This window comes from Martes martes (assembly GCF_963455335.1).
Source record: "Martes martes genome assembly, chromosome: 17".
In the NCBI taxonomy this organism is placed as follows: Eukaryota; Metazoa; Chordata; class Mammalia; order Carnivora; family Mustelidae; genus Martes; species Martes martes.
The window spans coordinates 58,666,750-58,685,578 of record NC_137905.1 but is presented as its reverse complement, the minus strand read 5'-3'; the positions used below and the strand labels follow the sequence as shown (position 1 = coordinate 58,685,578).

Genomic DNA, 18,829 nt, shown 5'->3' with positions numbered 1-18,829 from the left:
CAGTGGGTTAAGCCTATGCGTTTGGCTCTGGTCATAATCTCAGGATCCTGGAATCAAGCCCTGCATCGGGCTCTCTGCTCAGCAGGGAGCCTACTTCCCGCCTCTCTCTGCCTGCCTCTCTGCCTACTTGTGATCTCTGTCTGTCAAATAAATAAATAAAATCTTTAAAAAAGAAAGAAAGAAAGAATGCTAGTGTTACACAAGAGCATATAAAAAGACACTCTTCTTTTAGTTAATGAGGTTAATTAATTAATAAACCTTACTGATGATAAACCTTTTTTTTTTTTTAATGATTCCCCTGAGAGAGCAGAGAGCCCGATGCGGGGCTTGATCCCAGGACCCTGAGATCATGACCTGAGCTTAAGGCACAGGCTTAACCCACTGAGCCACCCAGGCGTCCCAGGATCTGTATTTTTAAAAAATTTCCTACTGGGGCACCTGGCTGGTTCATTCGGTAGAGCATGAGACTCTTGATCTCAGGGTTGTGAGTTTGAGCCCCATGTTGGGTGTAGAGATTACTTAAAAATTACATCTTTTGGGGGTGCTTGGGTGGCTCAGTGGGTTAAAGCCTCTGCCTTCAGCTCGGGCCATGATCCCAGAGTCCTGGGATCGAGCCCCACATCAGCCTCTCTGTTCAGCAGAGAGCCTGCTTGCTTCTCTCTCTCTCTCTGCCTACGTGTGATCTCTGTCTGTCAAATAAATAAATAAAATCTTTTAAAAAACCCATCTTTTTAAGAAATGTCATATTATAAAACAAAAAGATGAGGAATCGGTGTTTTACGTGGGCACAGAAAATGAACTGGGTTTTGTTAGAAGATAATTTCCGTGTCATCCTCATCCGGTAAGTCTGACAGGATTAGCCATCCTGATCCCATATAGAAATGAAATAGAGATGAATTCAGAACCACACAGAAGAAAATGGAATACATTTTTTTCCTCTCCCTAATCTGGAGGACTTTGGTATACAATGCTAATCTCCTCAAGTCCCCCCCATGTTACTTTCCCTTGCCCTCAGGAAAAAGTACTAAGTCCTTCCCGGCCTCAGGATGCTTTGCCTGGGCCATCTCACCCTTCCACCCCCATCTTAGGGGTCTACATCCAGGGACACTCATCTTTTTCTCCCCCCTGCAGCTCTCTGCATCTGTGCCTCCCCACAAGTTCTCTTCTTCAGGACCACCCCAGGCACACGCAGACCAGACAGTCACACTTGCCGGCCAGTACTCAATCCCACAGGGACACCACTGTAGAGCATCATGATTAAGACCTTGGAATTCAAAGTCTGACTGCTAGGTTTGATGTGGAACAAGGTGTTCGGCCCCAGCAAGTTACCAATAAGGTCCTCATCTGCCACAGAATTCTTTTTTTTTTTTTTAAAGATTTTATTTATTTATTTGACAGAGAGAGACACAGCAAGAGGGAACACAGCAGAGGGAGTGGGAGAGGGAGGGGCAGGCTTCCCCACGGAGTAGCGAGCCTGATGTGGAGCTCGATCCCAGGACCCTGGGATCATGACCCGATGCTTAACGACTGAGCCACCCAAGCGTCCCATCACAGAATTCTTAAAAACACCCAGCTTTTAAAGTTGTCACTGCAACTCAACGAGTTAACATATGGAAAGCACATGGACAGACCCTAGCACAAGGTAAGCCTCCGTGAGGGTGTGCTGAATAGCTGGTACTTACCCTTTGACTCTTGGCCCCTACCCCCACCCCAATCCGCTCTAGACCAACACTCTAACAAGATACCATAACAATGTCCTACTAGAAGGGCGCCTGGGTGGCTCAGTCTTGATCCCAGTGTCCGGGGATCTAGCTCCTCACGGGCTCCCTGCTTCTCCCTCTCCCTTCGCTCCTCCCCACTGCTTGTGCTCCAGCTCTCTCTCTGGCAAGTAAATAAATAAAATCTTTTTTAAAAAAGTCTTACCAGAAACAAAATTAACAAGACAACAGAGCTGTACAAAAATGCTTCCCAAGGGAGAACTCTTTCAATCTGGCCAGGATTTTACAAAGCCCACAACATCAATACCTATGGAGCCAGAGCATCAGTTAGAATAGACCATCCTCGGCAGAGCAGGGGCCTCTTTTAGGCAACAGGCTTGAGCAGTGGAGTGCAGAAAGGACCACAGGGATCCCCATCAGGTGACCCACCTCAAGTCATCCAGAGGCCCTAACTAATCAATGAGCTACTTACAAGCAGGAATAGCTACCAAAAAAACCGAAAAATTCCTTATGTCACCATACCTCCCCACCTTCCTTCTTTAAAAACAGCCCCCAGCCCATTGCCCATTACAAGCAGTCTCTCCGCGGAGCTGCCGGCTGCCTTGCGGTGTATTCGATAAACTTCTATCAACTTCGTTCTGCGTCAGTGAATCCTTTCACCTGCTAGGACACCGATTTCCACCCGATCTGGCCACCTTACCTTTGGGGGCCCGCATTCAACTGAGAGACACATCACACCTAATGCCTGAATAAGCCCCATATTTTTGCAACTAGGTGTTTCCCCACAATGATTACACCCACATAAGCATGCACAAAACATGAGCAACAAAACTGGAAATTTCCCTTTTGTTTTGGAAACTCACCTACTCAGGAAGACTGACCTTCCAACTGGGTACTCCTGGGCCAAAATCTCCACGGGCTTTTTCCGCCTGCTTAAGGCTCCTCCCTTTTATAGGGTGGGGGGTGGGGTCGACTATGCCTTTGACAGACATGATTGGATAAAATCTTCCTGTTGACTGAATCCCTGAATGTCCGCCTTGCTCCAGCTTCAGCTCTCCGACACATGAGATAACATCCCTCGTGGTGGGGAGCAACTGGCCACAATCAAACACACTAATATTTCTGCAGTGAGATGTGACAGCACTCACACTGAGGGAGAATACAAGATTAGCGCTAGTCTCCCATAAATTCCGGCCAAGTTTTGTCTTGAGCGAGTCTCACACAAACTTGCTAGAAGCATAAAGAATTTTCCATAATCTTCTATTCAGGTACCTCAAAATACAGTCTGTACCAAAAAGGGAAGAAAGAGCTTGATAACATTTGCTCTATTTAGCAATTTCCAGGATAATTATTTGGATCATTAACATCATCCTCAAACAATAACCAAATACTTTTTGTTTTGTTTTGTTTTGTTTTTTTAGAGGGAGAGAGAGGAGGGAGGACGGTGGAGGGGCAGAGGGAGAGAGAGAATTGGTTTTTTTAAAAATTTATATTAGAAAGAGCATATGAGTGGGGGAAGGGAGAGAGGGAGAGAGAATCCTCAAGCTGACTCCGCACTGAGTGCGGAGCCTGATGCAGGGCTCAGTCCCAGGATCCTGAGATCATGACACCAGCTGAAAGCAAGAGTTGGACATTCAACCCCTAAGCTACCCAGGTGCCCCCAAATGTTTATCTCAGGGATAAGATGCCTCCTTTGCACATGTACTCAGGTTGTGATCATAGTAGCCACTACCACAGCAGGAAAAAACATTTGTCAGTGGCTCTTCTTTTCAGATAAGTCTAATATTTTAAAATGAATTGTATCTGTGTTTGTTAGGGCTGCTGTAAAGGAAATAGCATAGACTGAGTGGCTTATAAACAACAGAAATTTAGTTTCTCACAGTTCTGGAGACTGTAAGTCCAAGATCAAGGTGATGGCAGATTTGGTGTCTAGTGAGAGCCCACTTTCTGGTTCACAGATAGCTTCTTCACTGTGTCCTCACGTGGTGGAAGGGTCAAGGAAACTTCCTAGTATCTCTGTTATAAGGGTACCAATTCTATTATTAAGGCAGAGCCCTCATGACCTAATCACCTCCCTAAGGTCTCATCTCTTAATACCATCACATTGGGCATTAGGTTTTCAACATACGAATCAAGGGGGACACAAACATTCAGACCATAGCAGTATCTCTGTTAGGAAATTCAGTTAAAAATATATGGAGGAGAGGAGAAACAGGTGGGATTGCTGGGGTTGGAGTACTGAGATGTATCCATACAGGGAAGAATTTTTTTTTGCACGGGAAATAGGCAAAATGCCACATCATCTGGTTCCTTCTCCTCCTCTTCTCCCTCCCCCCTCCTTTTTTTTTTTTTTTTTAGGGGGTAGGGGCAGAGGGAGAGAGGGAGAGTCTTAAGCAGGCTCCACGCCCAGCACAGAACCCAATGCGGGGTTCAGTCTCACAACACTGAGATCATGACCTGAGCAGAAATCAAAGAGTTGGATGCTTAACAGACTGAACCACCCAGGCACGAGGTATGTGAAACTCACAAAGTTGACTCTAAAGCTTCAGTCTGTTTGAAGAGCAACAAGATGTTTATTAGTTCCAAGTTCTGAGTGAAGGTACTTTGTATCTAAATGACACTATAATAATAACTTTATGATATCCTGTGTTACTCCCCCATACAGTGAATGCGGGAGTAAGTGCCCCTTGTGGAGCCTTTCACCAACACTACAACAAGGCTGTTTAAATTATCCTCAGGGGCAGATGGAATTAAAGGATTCTTTACACTCACAGCTCCTAGAAGAGGAGGCACCACACCTCATACAAAGCGGCCAGATGGGAGGCCAGATGGAGCCAGGGAACTGGCTTAACCAAGCAGGTGGGGAGCCCAGAGAGAGAGAGAGAGAAAGGACCCCTAAACAAGTGTCATTATTGGGAGTCAAGGGGGAGTACACAAACGACTTAAGGGAATTCATTAATGCCCTGGAATGTCACTGGATCACAGGGAAGGACAAGAAAAGGAAGTTGTATAGAGGACTAACCTTATTATCACACCGGGGTACCTGGCCACGTGGGTGGGGTGCTCACAGCCTGCATGTAGGTTGTTGAGGCAGCAGGAAAACGTGTTTTTTTTTTTAATATTTTATTATTTATTTGACAGAGAGAGAGAGAGAGAGAGAGAGAGAGAACACCAGCAGGCAGACAGAGAGAGAGGGGGAAGCAGGCTTCCTGCTGAGCAGAGAACCCGATGCAGGACTCGATCCCAGGACGCTGGGATCATGACTTGAGCCAAAGGCAGAAGCTTAACCCTCTGAGCCACCCAAGCACCCCAAAACGTGGTTTTAAAACATTTATAGTACAGTGTGATTGCTCGCTCCATGAGGAAATTGAAAATAAAAAGATGAAGAAAACGCAATTTGGGAAACTGCGGAAATTTCGGTCGTCCCCTTTGGGAGTATCCGATGCTGCTCCCTTCTTCTCTGGAGCCTCCGCAAACTCTCTCCCAGCGCCTGGGTCCTAGAAAGAGCAGAAGGGGATTCCTCGTTGGGTAGGAGGCAGGACAAAACTACATTACCCAGAAGGCCGTGCCGCACGAAGGGGCGGCGCCGGGCCCGCTGGCAGAGGCGGGACTTCCGGCGTCGCGGGTGGGCGTGTTTGTGACGTGGCACGGGTGCCTGCGGACTGTGAGTTCCCGGCGGCTCATCGGGTGGGCGGGGAACCGCGGCGACCGGCTTCGCCCGCATCCCTGTGGGACGTGGGGGAGGGCGGGCCGAGCCCGCAGGAGCCCCGCGGCCCGATGGCGCCGTCCGTGGACCCGGCGCAGGTGAGTGGGCGTGCGGGGAGGAGGTGCCCCGCGCCCCCGAGCCTCGCCGCTCCCCCGGCCGCCGTTTCTCGGCGCTCGGGGTGGGGCCTTCTCGGCTCCAGAAGGCAGGTCGGGGTCCCGTGGGGGAGCGCGCATCTCTGGCAGCGGGGGGATGCTGTGTGGAAGGGACGGGCGTGGCTCCTGCAGTCCCCCTTCCCGCCCCGCTCCGCCCCGTGTGTCCCGACCCGTAGTGCCCAGCGCGGATTCTGGCCGCGCCCCTTCCCAACCCCTGACCTTGAGCGAGGTCCTCTCCTGCGCTGGACTCGTGTGTTCTCAGGTGTGAAACGGAGGAGTATGTACAGTTCCTCGTCCTGGGTTGAGGGAACTAGAAAGGGCCCGTGGGTGTTGTGTGTCCCCGGTGTCCAGCAGGGTCCCGGGAGCATCGCTCTGGGACCTCTCTCCTCGGAGATGTCTCCTGAACCTGTGTTGGTCTTGGCTCAGCCCAGTGGGAGTCTCACCTCTGCGCCTTCCTGGCCTCTAGCCGCTAAAGCTAAGGGCTGGGGTGGAGGAGCCGCAGGAGTGGTTTTTTGGAATTGCTGCTGTGCTAGGGCAGGCTGGGAGCCAGGAAGACCAGGCAGTTTATGGAGCTGGCTTTCCCCTGACAGTAGTGAATCTGTTTTCTTGTGTAAGACACTCAGTTAGATTTGAAAAGTGAGTCCATTCAAATGGCCGGTGATGATAGTGTGCAGTAGCGTGTGCCATTGGACACAAACGCACAAGGGGATCCAGGTGAGTCTCCAGCATTCAGCCCTGTACCCTCTTCATAGCTTTGATCATGGTCAGCGCTTGTCTCACTCCCATCCACGGGGCACCCTCCCTCACTTTATTTCAGACCCACTCCAGTGTGCCATCCTGAAGGATGCCTTCCATGTTGCCCCACGTAAAGTGGACTACAATCTTTTTAGTCTCCTTGCTCTATTTTCTTGTCTTGAGATTCTTTAGGGCCCTCTGACATTGTCTTGCCGATTTTAGTTGCTTGTTTAGGATGTGTTTCCAGCCCTGGATCGTGAGCACCTGTTGCTGCCCTATGCCAAGACCTAGAACGGCCTGGGCTTGTAAAAGGTACTCAATAAATGGTTGAATGAGTGAATGGGTCTCCCCCTCAGGGGCTCCCATCATACTTATATCAAATGCACGCAGCCCCCTCTGTGGCCCTCAGGGCTCTGTTCCATCTGCCCCGAGACTTACCTCAGCGCTCCCCTTCGGATCTTCCCTGGCTCGCTGCACCCAGCTGGGTGGTACTGAACTTGCCAAAGTCCTTCCCATATTGCAGCCATTGCCCCTGCGCTTCCCTTCGTCCCAGGCCCTGTCCCCACGTCCCTGCAGGGCTGTGCCCTGTACTCTGTACTCCTGTGCATCCGTGTCACCACTTAGAATAGCCTTTTTTAAGGTGCCTGTTTTCTGGTAAAGCTGTCATCTTTTACTGGATGTTCAGATCCTTTCTCTGCTCCTTGAAAGTGAGACCGTGGGCAACTTTCTCGAGCTTCCTGAGCCTCCGGCTGCCCGAGGTACCGGTGGCATTCACCTCGTGGGCTGGGGGAGGGTCAGTGAAAGTCACAAAATACACTGAACACATTCCAGGCCAGGCACTCCACTGTTTGCCACGTGAACATTTTCTCTTTACTTCTCAGAACTGCCTGGTGAAGTGGGAAGGATTATTGTGCTGATGTGGAAGTCAAGGCTTAGAGAAATGACGGCATGTCCGCCCGGTGGTCACAGCTGGCAAGTGTCTGACTCAAGAGTCCCTGGGAGTCTGGCTCCAGAATAGGGGATTTTTAGTCACTTTATCTCCGTGTGTGAAGCCCTCAGCTGGGGCGGGCACAAGGGGAGGACCAGGGAGACTGAGCGACTGTTGCTGCAGTTCTCAATGTTGGGATTATCGTCGTGATAACTTTCCCTGTTCCTCTGATGTCCCAGATCTACTGTCTGCCCCCGCGGTCTTCATGGGAATGCTGCTGTCTGTTATCTCCACCAGCTGCCCAGAGGAGGTTTTCTCCCAGCCATGATTGCATTATGTCCAAAGGCTGCACGTATCTCCCCCTTGAGCCCAGCACAGAGCTCTGCCCTCAGGAGGCCTCAGTGAGTCAGGCCTGGGTGTCTTCATATCTCGACCAGAGACTGAGTTATAGGGTTCTGACCCCATCCAGCAGCACAAGGTCAACATCATTACCTCTGTTTGATTTTTCAGGTTTTGGTGACCTTCAAGGATGTGGCTGTGACCTTCACCCAGGAAGAGTGGGGACATCTGGACCTGGACCAGAGGGCCCTGTACCAGGAGGTGATGCTGGAGACCTGTGGGCTTCTGGTCTCATTGGGTAAGGGCTCACCTCTCATCCCTGAGGGGTAGCCCAGCCTTCTTGATTCCTGGCTGATTAAGAAGGTCACAGGAGCCATCTTCCGTCTTCCCCAAAGACCCTGCAGTTTTTTGATTCCTTGTCCTTCTACCTGGTCTCCCTGTATCAGGTCTGCATCAGGGATCATTTGGGTAGAAACAGCCTCCTTCTGAATGCAGACTCACCCCAAGACCCAGCACACTCAGGCTGCGGTCTGATGTCCATATTCTAGACTACACAGGAGTCTCTTGGGTTAGGTGTCTGGGGCCCAGTTAGCACAGCTGTGAGTGATGTTCTCAGGAGAGAGGGTGAGTCAGGCAGATCCCCATATTTGTCATCAGTGCCCCAGGGATCTTCCTAAACAACACAGTCTCTGTAAAAGGACCCGTGGTGTCTTCATGATCATCACATGTTCTCCTGAGGCCTAGGTCACAGCCCTCCACTGGGGCAGGAGATGCTTTAGAAAGTGCACAGGAATGTCACAAAATGCCAGGGTGGACACCTTGAGAAAGCCGGTCCTTTGACCGCCTCAGTCTAGAATGCTGATTGGTGTCAAGAGAAAGTCTCAGAACAGTGCTGAGTGTTTCAGGTGCCCTAGTTGTGGATAGTTTTTCCAGCAGAAGGAACAGCCCCTGGCTCACAGTCCACAGCGCTCTGCATGAACTTGCTGGGCTCTGATGGCATCACTTTGATTCTCTTGTTGTTTTGATGGCAACCTGCCATTTGTGGAAAGTGAACTTGACTTTTTTCATTTACCACAGCAGAACAAGAGTTCCATTTTAGAACAAAATACTTAACAAAAGTTAAATGGGGTCCATTTAAAGAGAAGCCATCAGTGACAATGACGCCCTGTGTGTGAGAATACAGACCAGTCACACTGAGTTCAGGTGGGAAGGTGGACGCCAGTTCTCAGATGAGTTGTGATGAGTTGTACGTAGGAGAATTAGGGGAACTCAGGAGGATTTAGCCAGGTGGTCATAACCCATCATGGGTGCTGCAAAGAAGGCATCTCAGGGAGTGACATTGGAACTGAGCATTGAAGCTTGGAGGGGCAGTGGAGGAGGGGTTCTAGGTAGAGGAACCATATAAGAAAAGGCCCTGAGATGAGAGTGGGCGCAACTCCTGTCAGAGCCAAAGGAACGTCTGGTTCACCTTTTCTCCTGCGCCTCCCTGAGCTCAGTGGCAGGCACATAGGACACATCGGGGACCGTTACTGAGACCTGCCCAAATAAGTCCCAGCCTCAGGGTCAGAATCTGCCAGTGGAGACTTCCGTGGGTCCTGATGCCTCAGCCCTTGCAATTCGGTGCAGAACCCACCTGTCTGTGTTGAGCCGTATCTGGCTGCATCCAACAAAAACAAGCTGGAAAGTGGCTTCCCTTGAAGGAAATTCCCCATCTCGCCTAATGGGAAGCCCCCGGGTGGGGCTGCCCTGGGTTGGAGGTTGCAGCTACGTGGTTCTGTCCTCAGTGACGTGAAGGTTCTCTCTGCTCCTCTCCCTGGACCAGGCATCTCCCTGTCCTCAGGCTGGCTCCCTTGTAGGCCTGTGGGGTGCTGTAGCCAGGACTGGGGAAGCAGCCCCCTTGTTCAGCCTCCTGTCGTGCTGGAATAAAGGCTTTGTCTTCAGCTCAGGTTACCTGCCTGTCTCAGCTTACCAGTCCCATCGGAGATGCTGTTCACTGATTTCTTCCCCTGGCAGGTTTTAGTTCTCTTCGGGAGAGAGAATTCCCTAGCGAGAGAGCCCAGAAATACTGATGGCTAGGCCTCAGCCCAAGCACTTTTGTTTCTTTCTGTTTGAGGTTGGAACCAAGCATCCGTAAGTGTTTCTGAAGCACAGAGTGTTAGAGAACAGTGACTTAGATTAATTACAGAATCCCTTCTGGAAGGAGGGGCTCCCCTTCCCGGGGTCCCATGGCTGTGTGTGAAATGGCTTTTGCTGATGAGATTCAAAGACACTGATGTTGTCTGGACGGACAGGACTACCTTCTGTGGCAGTTGAAGCCAAGAATGGGATTTGTGCACTTGGTTTCCAGGTCACAGATCAGCATTTTCTTCACGGCTTCATCCAGGTCTTGGCCCTGCCATGAAGTGCCAGATGGGATGGAGATACTGCTTTCTTCTCATACACCATGACCTGTTTCTTTCTCCATCAACAGGGCATCCAGTTCCCAAAGCAGAGCTTGCCTACCTGCTGGAGCATGGGCAGGAGCTGTGGACAGGAAAGGGAGGCCTCTCCCGTAGCACTTGCTCAGGTAGGAACAGATGGGTGGTCGGGGGTGGGGGGTGGTCAGGGAGCCTTCAGCAGGCAGGGAACCAGTGCCTCTGAACTTCGTGTGAAACTCCTTGTGACCTCTTGGTCACATTCCTGGAGAACATGAATGAGATAGAGTCTGCTAGTCTCTCAGATGAGGAAACTGCTTTGAAGAAGAAAGTAACCCGTCCAAGACCACTCACTTGGAAGAGGTGGGACTGGAACAATGGCTTTCTGGCTGCAGAATGCTCTTAACTACCACATGATGCCTCCCGGCAGAGCAGAGGCTTGTCATTTATACCACTGGTCTCGGAGTGTCCCTCCGTCCCTCTTCTTCAGTCTTAACTCTCTTCCTTTCGTGGTGATCACCCTTCAGTGTTGGCTTCACCGGGTATCTGGGGCCCTTTCTTCCTTTAACTGTTCAGCGCTCCCCAAGAGTGACTCTACCCATGCTTGTTCCATCCATTCCGACCCAGGGCTCCCTTCCCTTTCCTCCCTCTGGCAATTCTAGTTCTCCATTAGGACCTAGCTCATGGGACACTTCTCTGGGAAGATGACCTCTTTTTCTTCCCAGTCCTATCTGGTGGCACTTCTGTGTACTCTCTTAACACCAAGAGATACCAATTCTTGAAGCAAATACCCCACGGACAGTGTTCTCAAAATTGTCCTCCCTCCTCTTCTCTGGACTGTGAGGAGGGGTCTCCGCTCCAGATCCTCGGTTCCCTGGTCCAGCCTGTCCTCGGGTTTTTCCCTTTAATAGTGTCAAGGCTACAGGGACTGTAGACAGTCATTGGAAGCCCAGGATCCAGAGGTGGGGAACGCAGCAGTCCCAGGGCGCTGTGTCACCCTCACTTTCCCACTGAAGCGTTGAGTTTGTTTCTTCCGTATTGAATCACTAAAAGTCCCCGTCTGTGTGTTGGCTTCTCTGCAGGTGACCGCGTGAGACTTCAGACCAGGGACCCAAGCACTCCTCAGCCGGTTTTGTCTGAGGGAGCCTTGCTCCAGGGAAGCCTGACTCAGGGTTCTTCAAAGGACTCCCTGTTGGCGCACGCCAAGGATTGGGAAGGGCATGTGGAAGTGCAGAAAGGTCAGCTGAAGCCTGGGACGGGTGCTCAAAAGGAGACCCATCTTGGGAGAATGAGCCTTGAAGATGATGGTTTGGGGACAGAGGATAATCTGCACTCCAGGGTGTTACAGGAAAGAGTGTCTCAGGGACATGTTCTCCGTGAATGTGACCCACAGGGAAGAAGGAAAGGCCGTATGATTCATGCCGGGAATATTCTCTACAAATGCAAGCAGTGTGGGAAGGGTTTTAACCGGAAGTGGTACCTTGTTCGACATCAGCGGGTTCACACTGGAATGAAGCCCTATGAATGCAATGCATGTGGGAAAGCCTTTAGCCAGAGCTCAACCCTTATTCGCCACTACCTCATTCATACCGGGGAGAAACCATACAAGTGCGTGGAGTGCGGGAAGTCCTTCAAACGCAGGTCCTACCTCATGCAGCACCATCCAATTCACACTGGGGAGAAGCCCTACGAGTGCAGCCAGTGTCGAAAGGCCTTCACCCACCGCTCTACTTTTATTCGGCATAACAGGACCCACACTGGAGAAAAACCCTTTGAGTGCAAAGAATGTGAGAAATCCTTCAGCAACAGAGCACACCTGATTCAGCACTACATCATCCACACGGGAGAAAAGCCCTACGATTGCGTGGAGTGTGGGAAGGCCTTCAGGTGCAGCTCGGAACTCACGCAGCACCAGCGGATTCACACCGGGGAGAAGCCCTATGAGTGTGCCCAGTGTGGGAAAGCCTTTCACCGGAGCACATACCTCCTTCAGCACTCGGTCATCCACACGGGGGAGACGCCATACAAGTGCGTCGAGTGCGGGAAGGCCTTCAAACGCAGGTCACACCTCCTGCAGCACCAGCGGGTTCATACTTGAGAGAAGTGCTCTCGGCGCCGTGAGTGTAGAAAGGCCTTCGCCCGCTGCTCCTCTTCTGTCCGTCACGAGGGGAGCGCAGTGGAGGAAACAAAAAAACAAAAACCCTCTCAGTGTAAAGAATGTCGGAGAGGTTGTTTTTGGGCCTTCAGGCACATGAGTAGTCATACTGGAAAGGAGGCCTGTGATGCAGTGAACAGAGAAAGCCTCCAGCCACTGCTCTCCGCCCACTCATCATGGGGTTCACACCAGAGAGAATTTCGAGAAGGCAGGTCACCCATGGGTCCGCCTCTGTCAGCCTCAGGGAAACACATTCTCAGCAACTACTGAGGAGTCTTTAGCCAGAAGAAGATACCTACTTACCATCTGAGAATGTGTAGCAAACGGGAACCACATCCTTGTCATTACTGTGAGAAAACCTGTGACAGGTCAGCACTTAAGAGTCAGATGGAGTGGGACACAGCGTAGGCCTTACTGTGAGAAGGATGTGGGAGACAGGCAGTGGGTACTGTGCACTTACAGAGACCTCCGACCACAGATCTTCCCCTTGGTTGATGCTTCGAAAGCCATCTCAGCATGATTTTTCAAAAGAAGGAGGAAAAGGGGATGGAAACCTAGACTATCAGTGGAAAAAACAAATGTCTTCACAAACTGTCAGATTTCCCTGCCAAAGCTCTTACAGTTTTTCATCAGTTTTATTATGTTGGTGCAGGAACGCAGGAGAGAGAGGGTCTCAGCCCTTCATTTTTATGTGTGTTCGTGGCTCTTCTGTGTCAGGAAGCTTGGATCGTGAGGACAACTCTAGAGACGTCTGCTGGAAGCCTTGTTGCACACATCTCTACCCACAAGGAGCATCATTCTTTGTGAGAAATGTCAAGTTTGAGTCATGAGGTACTTGAACTTAGAAGAAGTTAGAATTCTGAAAATCACATCACCGCCACTTGCCTCTGATGTCTGAGAGCAGGGTCCGCATACCACAGCCGCATTAAAACATGCTCCCTTGGGACTGCTTAAGGCTTTGGTATTTACAAGTAAAACTCCCGTTTCTATGGTTTTTAAATGCCCAGTGTTCTCTCTCCCTCCCTGTTTCTTGATTCCATCCTGCTCTTCTGTTTTCTTCATTCTCCCCGGACAAATGTGGATGTGGACTTCTCAGCCAGGGCCTAATTCCTTTGTGGTGTTGGGGTTTCACAGGTTAATCCCGTGAGGAGGACTACGCATTCCCCAGGCCCTCTCCACAGCCTACTGGGGGTCACATTATGGCTAAAATCAGTAAAATGAAACACTCAGCTGAGGCAAAGTTGTGATATGCCCAGAAAAATAGTATTCTTGTTGTCTGATCTTACAAATGTGAAGTTTGGTTTCAAATAAAGTGTCAGGGATTTGAAGAGGAGACTCCAGTTGTGTACATGCAGGGGTTGGGTTTGTGTGGGCTTCACAGTTCCCCTGTGGACTTCCTGTTCCCTGGGTGCCAGCATCGGAGGTGGTCATTTGAAACTCATCCTGTGGACTGTCCTTCAACGCTAGTTTTCAAGGTACACAAAGTAATCAATGTTAATGGGTTAAAAATGTACAGAAAAATATAAAGTGATCATTTCCTCACTTGGAGCTTTCCTCACATCGTTTTAAAAGACTGCATACACAGTTCACATGTTCATAGTGGGCATGCGCCTTTTTTGTGGCACACGTAGTATGACTCCCTTCTTGATGAGTTCATAAGAGTTTTTGTTTGGATAGTGTATGTGGTTTTTTGTCCTTTGGAAAGGACATTTGACTCAAAGACCCCTGCCCTCTTCTGTCCTCTCTCTGGAGGATGGGGTGTGTTGTAGCTGTGGTTGTACTTGTGGCTGAGCCTTACTTCAAGAGAGTTGGAGAAACCCCTCTGGAAACATCATGGTTTTTATCAAAGGTTCTTTGCACGCCTGGAATGCTGACCCCAGTTTGTTCCAAAGCGGGAGTGATGCATTTTCCACTGGATGGACATCTGAGGATTTGTTGCCTCAACTCCAAGGTCTTCCCATATAGTCTTAACACGTTCAGTGCCAGGACCTACTGTATACTTGCTGCTGGCTCGGCAGGGGTCTCCTGAGACCTCCATTCTTCCTCCACATGACCACTTGCTGTGTTCTGGGCACACTGAGGAGTGGGGAGCCTGGGTGACTGAGGTGGCAGTCCTGTCCTTGAGCACGGAGGGAGCTTGATGCCTAGGGTAGGTGAGCAGAGTACACTGGAATCTAAAAAGAGAAGGAAGTTGAGCACATGGCTTTGCTGGATTCTTAATCACCTTGAAAATTTTGTCTCCAAAACAGGATTCTTCTCCATTCGTGAGTGCACTCAGGATACTCAACTTGAAGGGAGGGTGGTAGTGACTTAGTAAAGTTAGGATAAGCAGCAGGGCGGATTCTTATAAATGGATAAGAAAGTGAAAGTGACATTTAGTGCTCCAAGAAATCATTTATTGTAAATCTTATGAGTGTCTTGGACTCTTAGATATGTGAGTTGCACAAAACTGCTGCTTCCAGACGGCGCGCGGGAGAAGAATGAGGCACAAACAAGTCAGCTGCAAGAGAAAGGGAGCAGGGGATGACAGCAGAAAAGACTGTCGCCCCGGAACAACTCCCAGTCCCGTTTTTATTAGGTATAGACAGTGACCCACAGAAGAGGCGAAGAACGCCACACATCAGTCATACGCCTTGTCAATAAACAAGAAGGAAGGCAAAATACGTTTGGTCGAGCAGTATAAAGTTTATAGTGGAGCAGCACATTCAAAGGGCTCGTCGAATTAGCCACGGGTGCTCTCCGGGGAAGGGGAGATCTTGGAGAATGAAGCAGGCGGCGTTCGGCCCCGAGCAGGCCGGGCGTTCCCAGCTGCTCGGTTTCAAGGCCGTATATGGTCCCTTCCCCCAGAGGCCTGTTGCCAGTATGTTTTTCTTAAGGCTGCAGCTAAACATGCTTGGTAACTAATTTCTCATGGGTTATATTTTAAGTAATACATTGTTCTGAGGGACAGTTAACACAAAAGAATTTTGCCCTCATGGACCCTACTTTCTGGGTGAGGAAACAGCAATGTTCCTAACTCCCATAGCACGTGAGAAGGGGATGGGTTCTGTGGAAAAGAGGAGAGCAGGACGGCGGCGAAGAAAAAGGGAGGGAGGATGTTCGCATTAGGGCTGGTACGGATGATGCGTTCTGGCATGTATTTTAGATGGTGAAAGAATTTATTTCTTCCTTTCTAATGTGCATGTATATGTTTTTCCTGGCCGTACAGCATGAGGTAGTTTCTGTGGAGTAATACTGAAGGCCAAGCGATCCCAATTATTTTTCTTTTGTCTCTGATCTTGGGTGAAATATTAACATCATACATATGGCGTGTGTTGTAGAGTATTTTCAATGTTTAAGGAAAACCCATTCTACACTTTAAAAAAAAAAGCCAAGAATGGGTGAATTAGCATCAAATGATATCTTTTGTGTCATCTGAGTTGATTATGATACATACATTTTGTATGAAGTGGTAAAACGTATTTTTGAATTTTTAAAAATTTCAGTTTTCAACTTACAGTACAAGAATAGTACAAGATACTCGTGTATAAATTCTGCCCAGATTAAACAGTTGTTTGTTCTGTGTCTTTTGTTTTATCAGTCTCTCCCCATACACGTACATGTGTGGGTTTCTGAACAATCCGAATCAATGGGGAGATACATTGCCTCTGTACAAGTGGATGCTTTGGTGCGTGTTTCCTAAGGGCACATTTTATATGATGAGGATATTATAATCAGGATATTCACTATTGGTAAAATACTATTAAGTAATCCACAGGGCATGTCCAGATGTTACCATTGGTCCTAATACTGCCCCTTGGTGTCTACGGGTCTGTGACCAAACCCAGAACAGCATGAGGCATTTGGTTGTCATTGTTCTCCACTCCTTAATGAAACAGTTAATCAGGCTTTGAGTTCCTTGGACATGACACATCATGTATTTTGTAGAATTTCCCTCTGTTTCTCTCATGTTTCCTAATGATGATATCTTGCTTTTGCATTGTTTTACACTGAGATCACAGAAATGATGCTGTATCTTTCATAGTACTTCATATCGGGAGGTACATATCGGGAGGTATCCATATTTACCAATACGGATAGTTAACTTCAGTCACTTCTGTAAGTTTGTGTTCTTGACTCAAGAATTACTATGTCCCTTTATTTTTTGTAACATTTTAAGAGTTTGAGCAAAAATTGATTCAAATCAGGCAGCATCTAATCTAGCAGATAGAAGGGAACTCCAAGGAGTGTACAAAATGAAATACTTTTATAAGGGAGAAGGAAGTAGGAACAAAGAAGTGATCCTAGGCAAAAGGTGGGTTGGTTCATACAAGGTCACTTTCCTTTAGGAGATGGCTGGAGGCCCTCAGGCAAAGTACCTGACAAGTGCTGATCAGGAAATTCTGATGGTTTATGGTTCCATTTTTGGGAGGGCCAAACTATAATTAAGTCTTGGTTTGGTGATATAGGGCTTAACATAAGGGACTCCGTGTCAGGCCTGTTGTTTTATTTCCCTTTATTTGTAGTATGTAGTTACTCAGAAGATGTTCTGAAACTGCGTGACTGTACTGATCCATGTCAGTGTTTCAGCCCATAGCTTCAGCCACCACTGATGATCCTCAAGTCCCATCAGTCTTCCCACATTTCTTAGTTGGCATTCTACTTTGGAAGTAAGTTTCCCAATGGATTGTTCACTCATTTTTATTAATTTTTATTAATTTATATCAGTATGGCACGATGCAAGTGGGCCATGCGTTGTGATGCTTGACTCTTTCCAGGCTCGGCTCAGGGGAGCTCCTTCCACCTTACTTCTTTGTCCCCCCCCCCTTTTTTTTAAAGATTTTATTTATTTATTTGACAGAGATCACAAGTAGGCAGAGAGGCAGGCAGAGAGAGAGGGGGAAGCAGGCTCCGTGCTGAGCAGAGAGCCCGATGCAGGGCTCGATCCCAGGACCCTGAAATCATGACCCGAGCCGAAGGCAGAGGCCCAACCCACAGAGCCACCCAGGCGCCCCTCTTTGTCCCCTTTTAATGTCACCATCCCACCGTGAACACAACTTTCTGGTATAAGAGACTTGTTTCCAACTTGACAGAACCCATGGTATTAACTTTACAGCACACACGTTCTAACAGCGGTCACAGGAATCTGAAGACAACTGAATTACGTAAGCAGCCTCATGCCCAGAGAATACAGAAAATAACATGGCATCTGGTTTTCCGTGTAAAAAATAATCAGTAAACATCTGTCCTAGTTAAGGGGCACCTGAGTAGCTCACTTGGTTGAGTGTCTGCCTTCGGCGCAGGTCACGGTCCTGGGCTCTTAGGACCCAGCCCTGAGTAGGGCTCTCCCCTCAGCAGGGGGTCTGCCTCTCCCTCTCCTCCTGCCTGCTGCTCTGACTACTTCTGCTCTCTTTATGCCAAATAAATTAGTTAATTGGGAATGACTGAATTAACAGTCTGAACTCATAATTTACGTAGTAACTACAATGCTAAAATGGAATGAGAAAAATCTAAATGCTATACATGAAATGGTAAAATACGAAATATTTTGTTAGGTGAAAAAAAGCCAAGGTTCAGTATACTCTATCATATCCTGATTTTTGTAACTTAGAAAAATGTAAAGAATGGGCGCCTGGGTGGCTCAGTGGGTTGGAGCCACTGCCTTCAGCTCAGGTCATGATCCCAATGTCCTGGGATCGAGCCCCACATGGGGCGCTCTGCTCAGCAGGGAGCCTGCTTCCTCCCTTCTCTCTCTGCCTGCCTCTCTGCCTACTTGTGATCTGTCTGTCAAATAAATAAAATCTTAAAAAAAATTAAAAAAAAAAGAAAAATGTAAAGAAATGCATATGCACACAAATATATTTGTGTATGTGTACATTTGTATTTACATATTCAGTCACCTTTAAAGACTGTTTAAGGGTGAGCCATTGTAAGAAGTGTGACTCCTGGGGCGCCTGGGTGGCTCAGTCATTAAGCATCTGCCTTTGGCTCAGGTCATGATCCCAGGGTCCTGGGATCGAGCCCTGCATTGGGCTCCCTGCTTGGCGGGAAGGCTGCTTCTCCCTCTCCCACTCCCCCGCTTGTGTTCCCTCTCTCACTGTGTCTCTCTCTGTCAAAAAAAAAAAAATAATAATAATAATAATAAAAATTTTTTAAAGGAGTGTGACTGCTTTACAAAAGTCACTGACCAGGGTTTAAAGGAACAGACACTAGTTATGAACTGACCAGATGTTATACGTTTGATTTTGGGACAAGTATAAATATTTTTGGCAATAACATTATCAAGCCATGTTAAAATGAAATGAAAATCCATAAAATTCAAAGGCAAAAAAGGTATATAAACTTGATTGTGCAGTAAGTGTAGAGCTTCCCTACAAAGGAGTAATAATTCAAACAACACAGAAAAAAGAAGTTCTGACTGTGTATTACTAGTGATATATAAAGGTAGAAATATCTGCAAGGGCCTTAAAACTTCGTGAATCATCATATTACTGTTAAATACTGAAACGAATTAAGTCATGTATTTGTGTAACTAGAATCAGGACTTTCGCCAACAAAGAAAAGATACAGAAATATAAGGGTAATGTATTTATGCAAAAATGCTGTGACATCAGGGCGCCTGGCACAGTTGGTTAAGTCTCAGACTCTTGGTTTTGGCTCAGGCCCTGATCTCAGGGTCGGGGGTTGGAGCCCCAGTGTGGGC

At 48.4% G+C, this 18,829-nt stretch overlaps 1 protein-coding gene across 2 annotated transcripts; it reads left to right on the top strand.

Annotated features, from left to right (window-relative positions):
- The first annotated feature begins 5,361 nt into the window (after window positions 1–5,361).
- On the top strand, window positions 5,362–13,473 carry LOC308358865 (zinc finger protein 550-like). Of its 2 annotated transcripts, XM_080829345.1 has the most exons (5): window positions 7,193–7,283; window positions 7,479–7,640; window positions 7,750–7,876; window positions 10,049–10,144; window positions 11,075–13,473. In XM_080829345.1, the coding sequence occupies exons 1-5, from the start codon at window positions 7,260–7,262 to the stop codon at window positions 12,088–12,090; spliced, it is 1,425 nt and encodes a 474-aa protein (XP_080685471.1). In that variant the 5' UTR covers window positions 7,193–7,259; the 3' UTR covers window positions 12,091–13,473. The 2 variants fall into 2 exon arrangements, with proteins under 2 accessions (XP_080685472.1, XP_080685471.1); XM_080829346.1 differs by lacking the exons at window positions 7,193–7,283; window positions 7,479–7,640 and adding an exon at window positions 5,362–5,522.
- The last annotated feature ends 5,356 nt before the right edge of the window (window positions 13,474–18,829 follow it).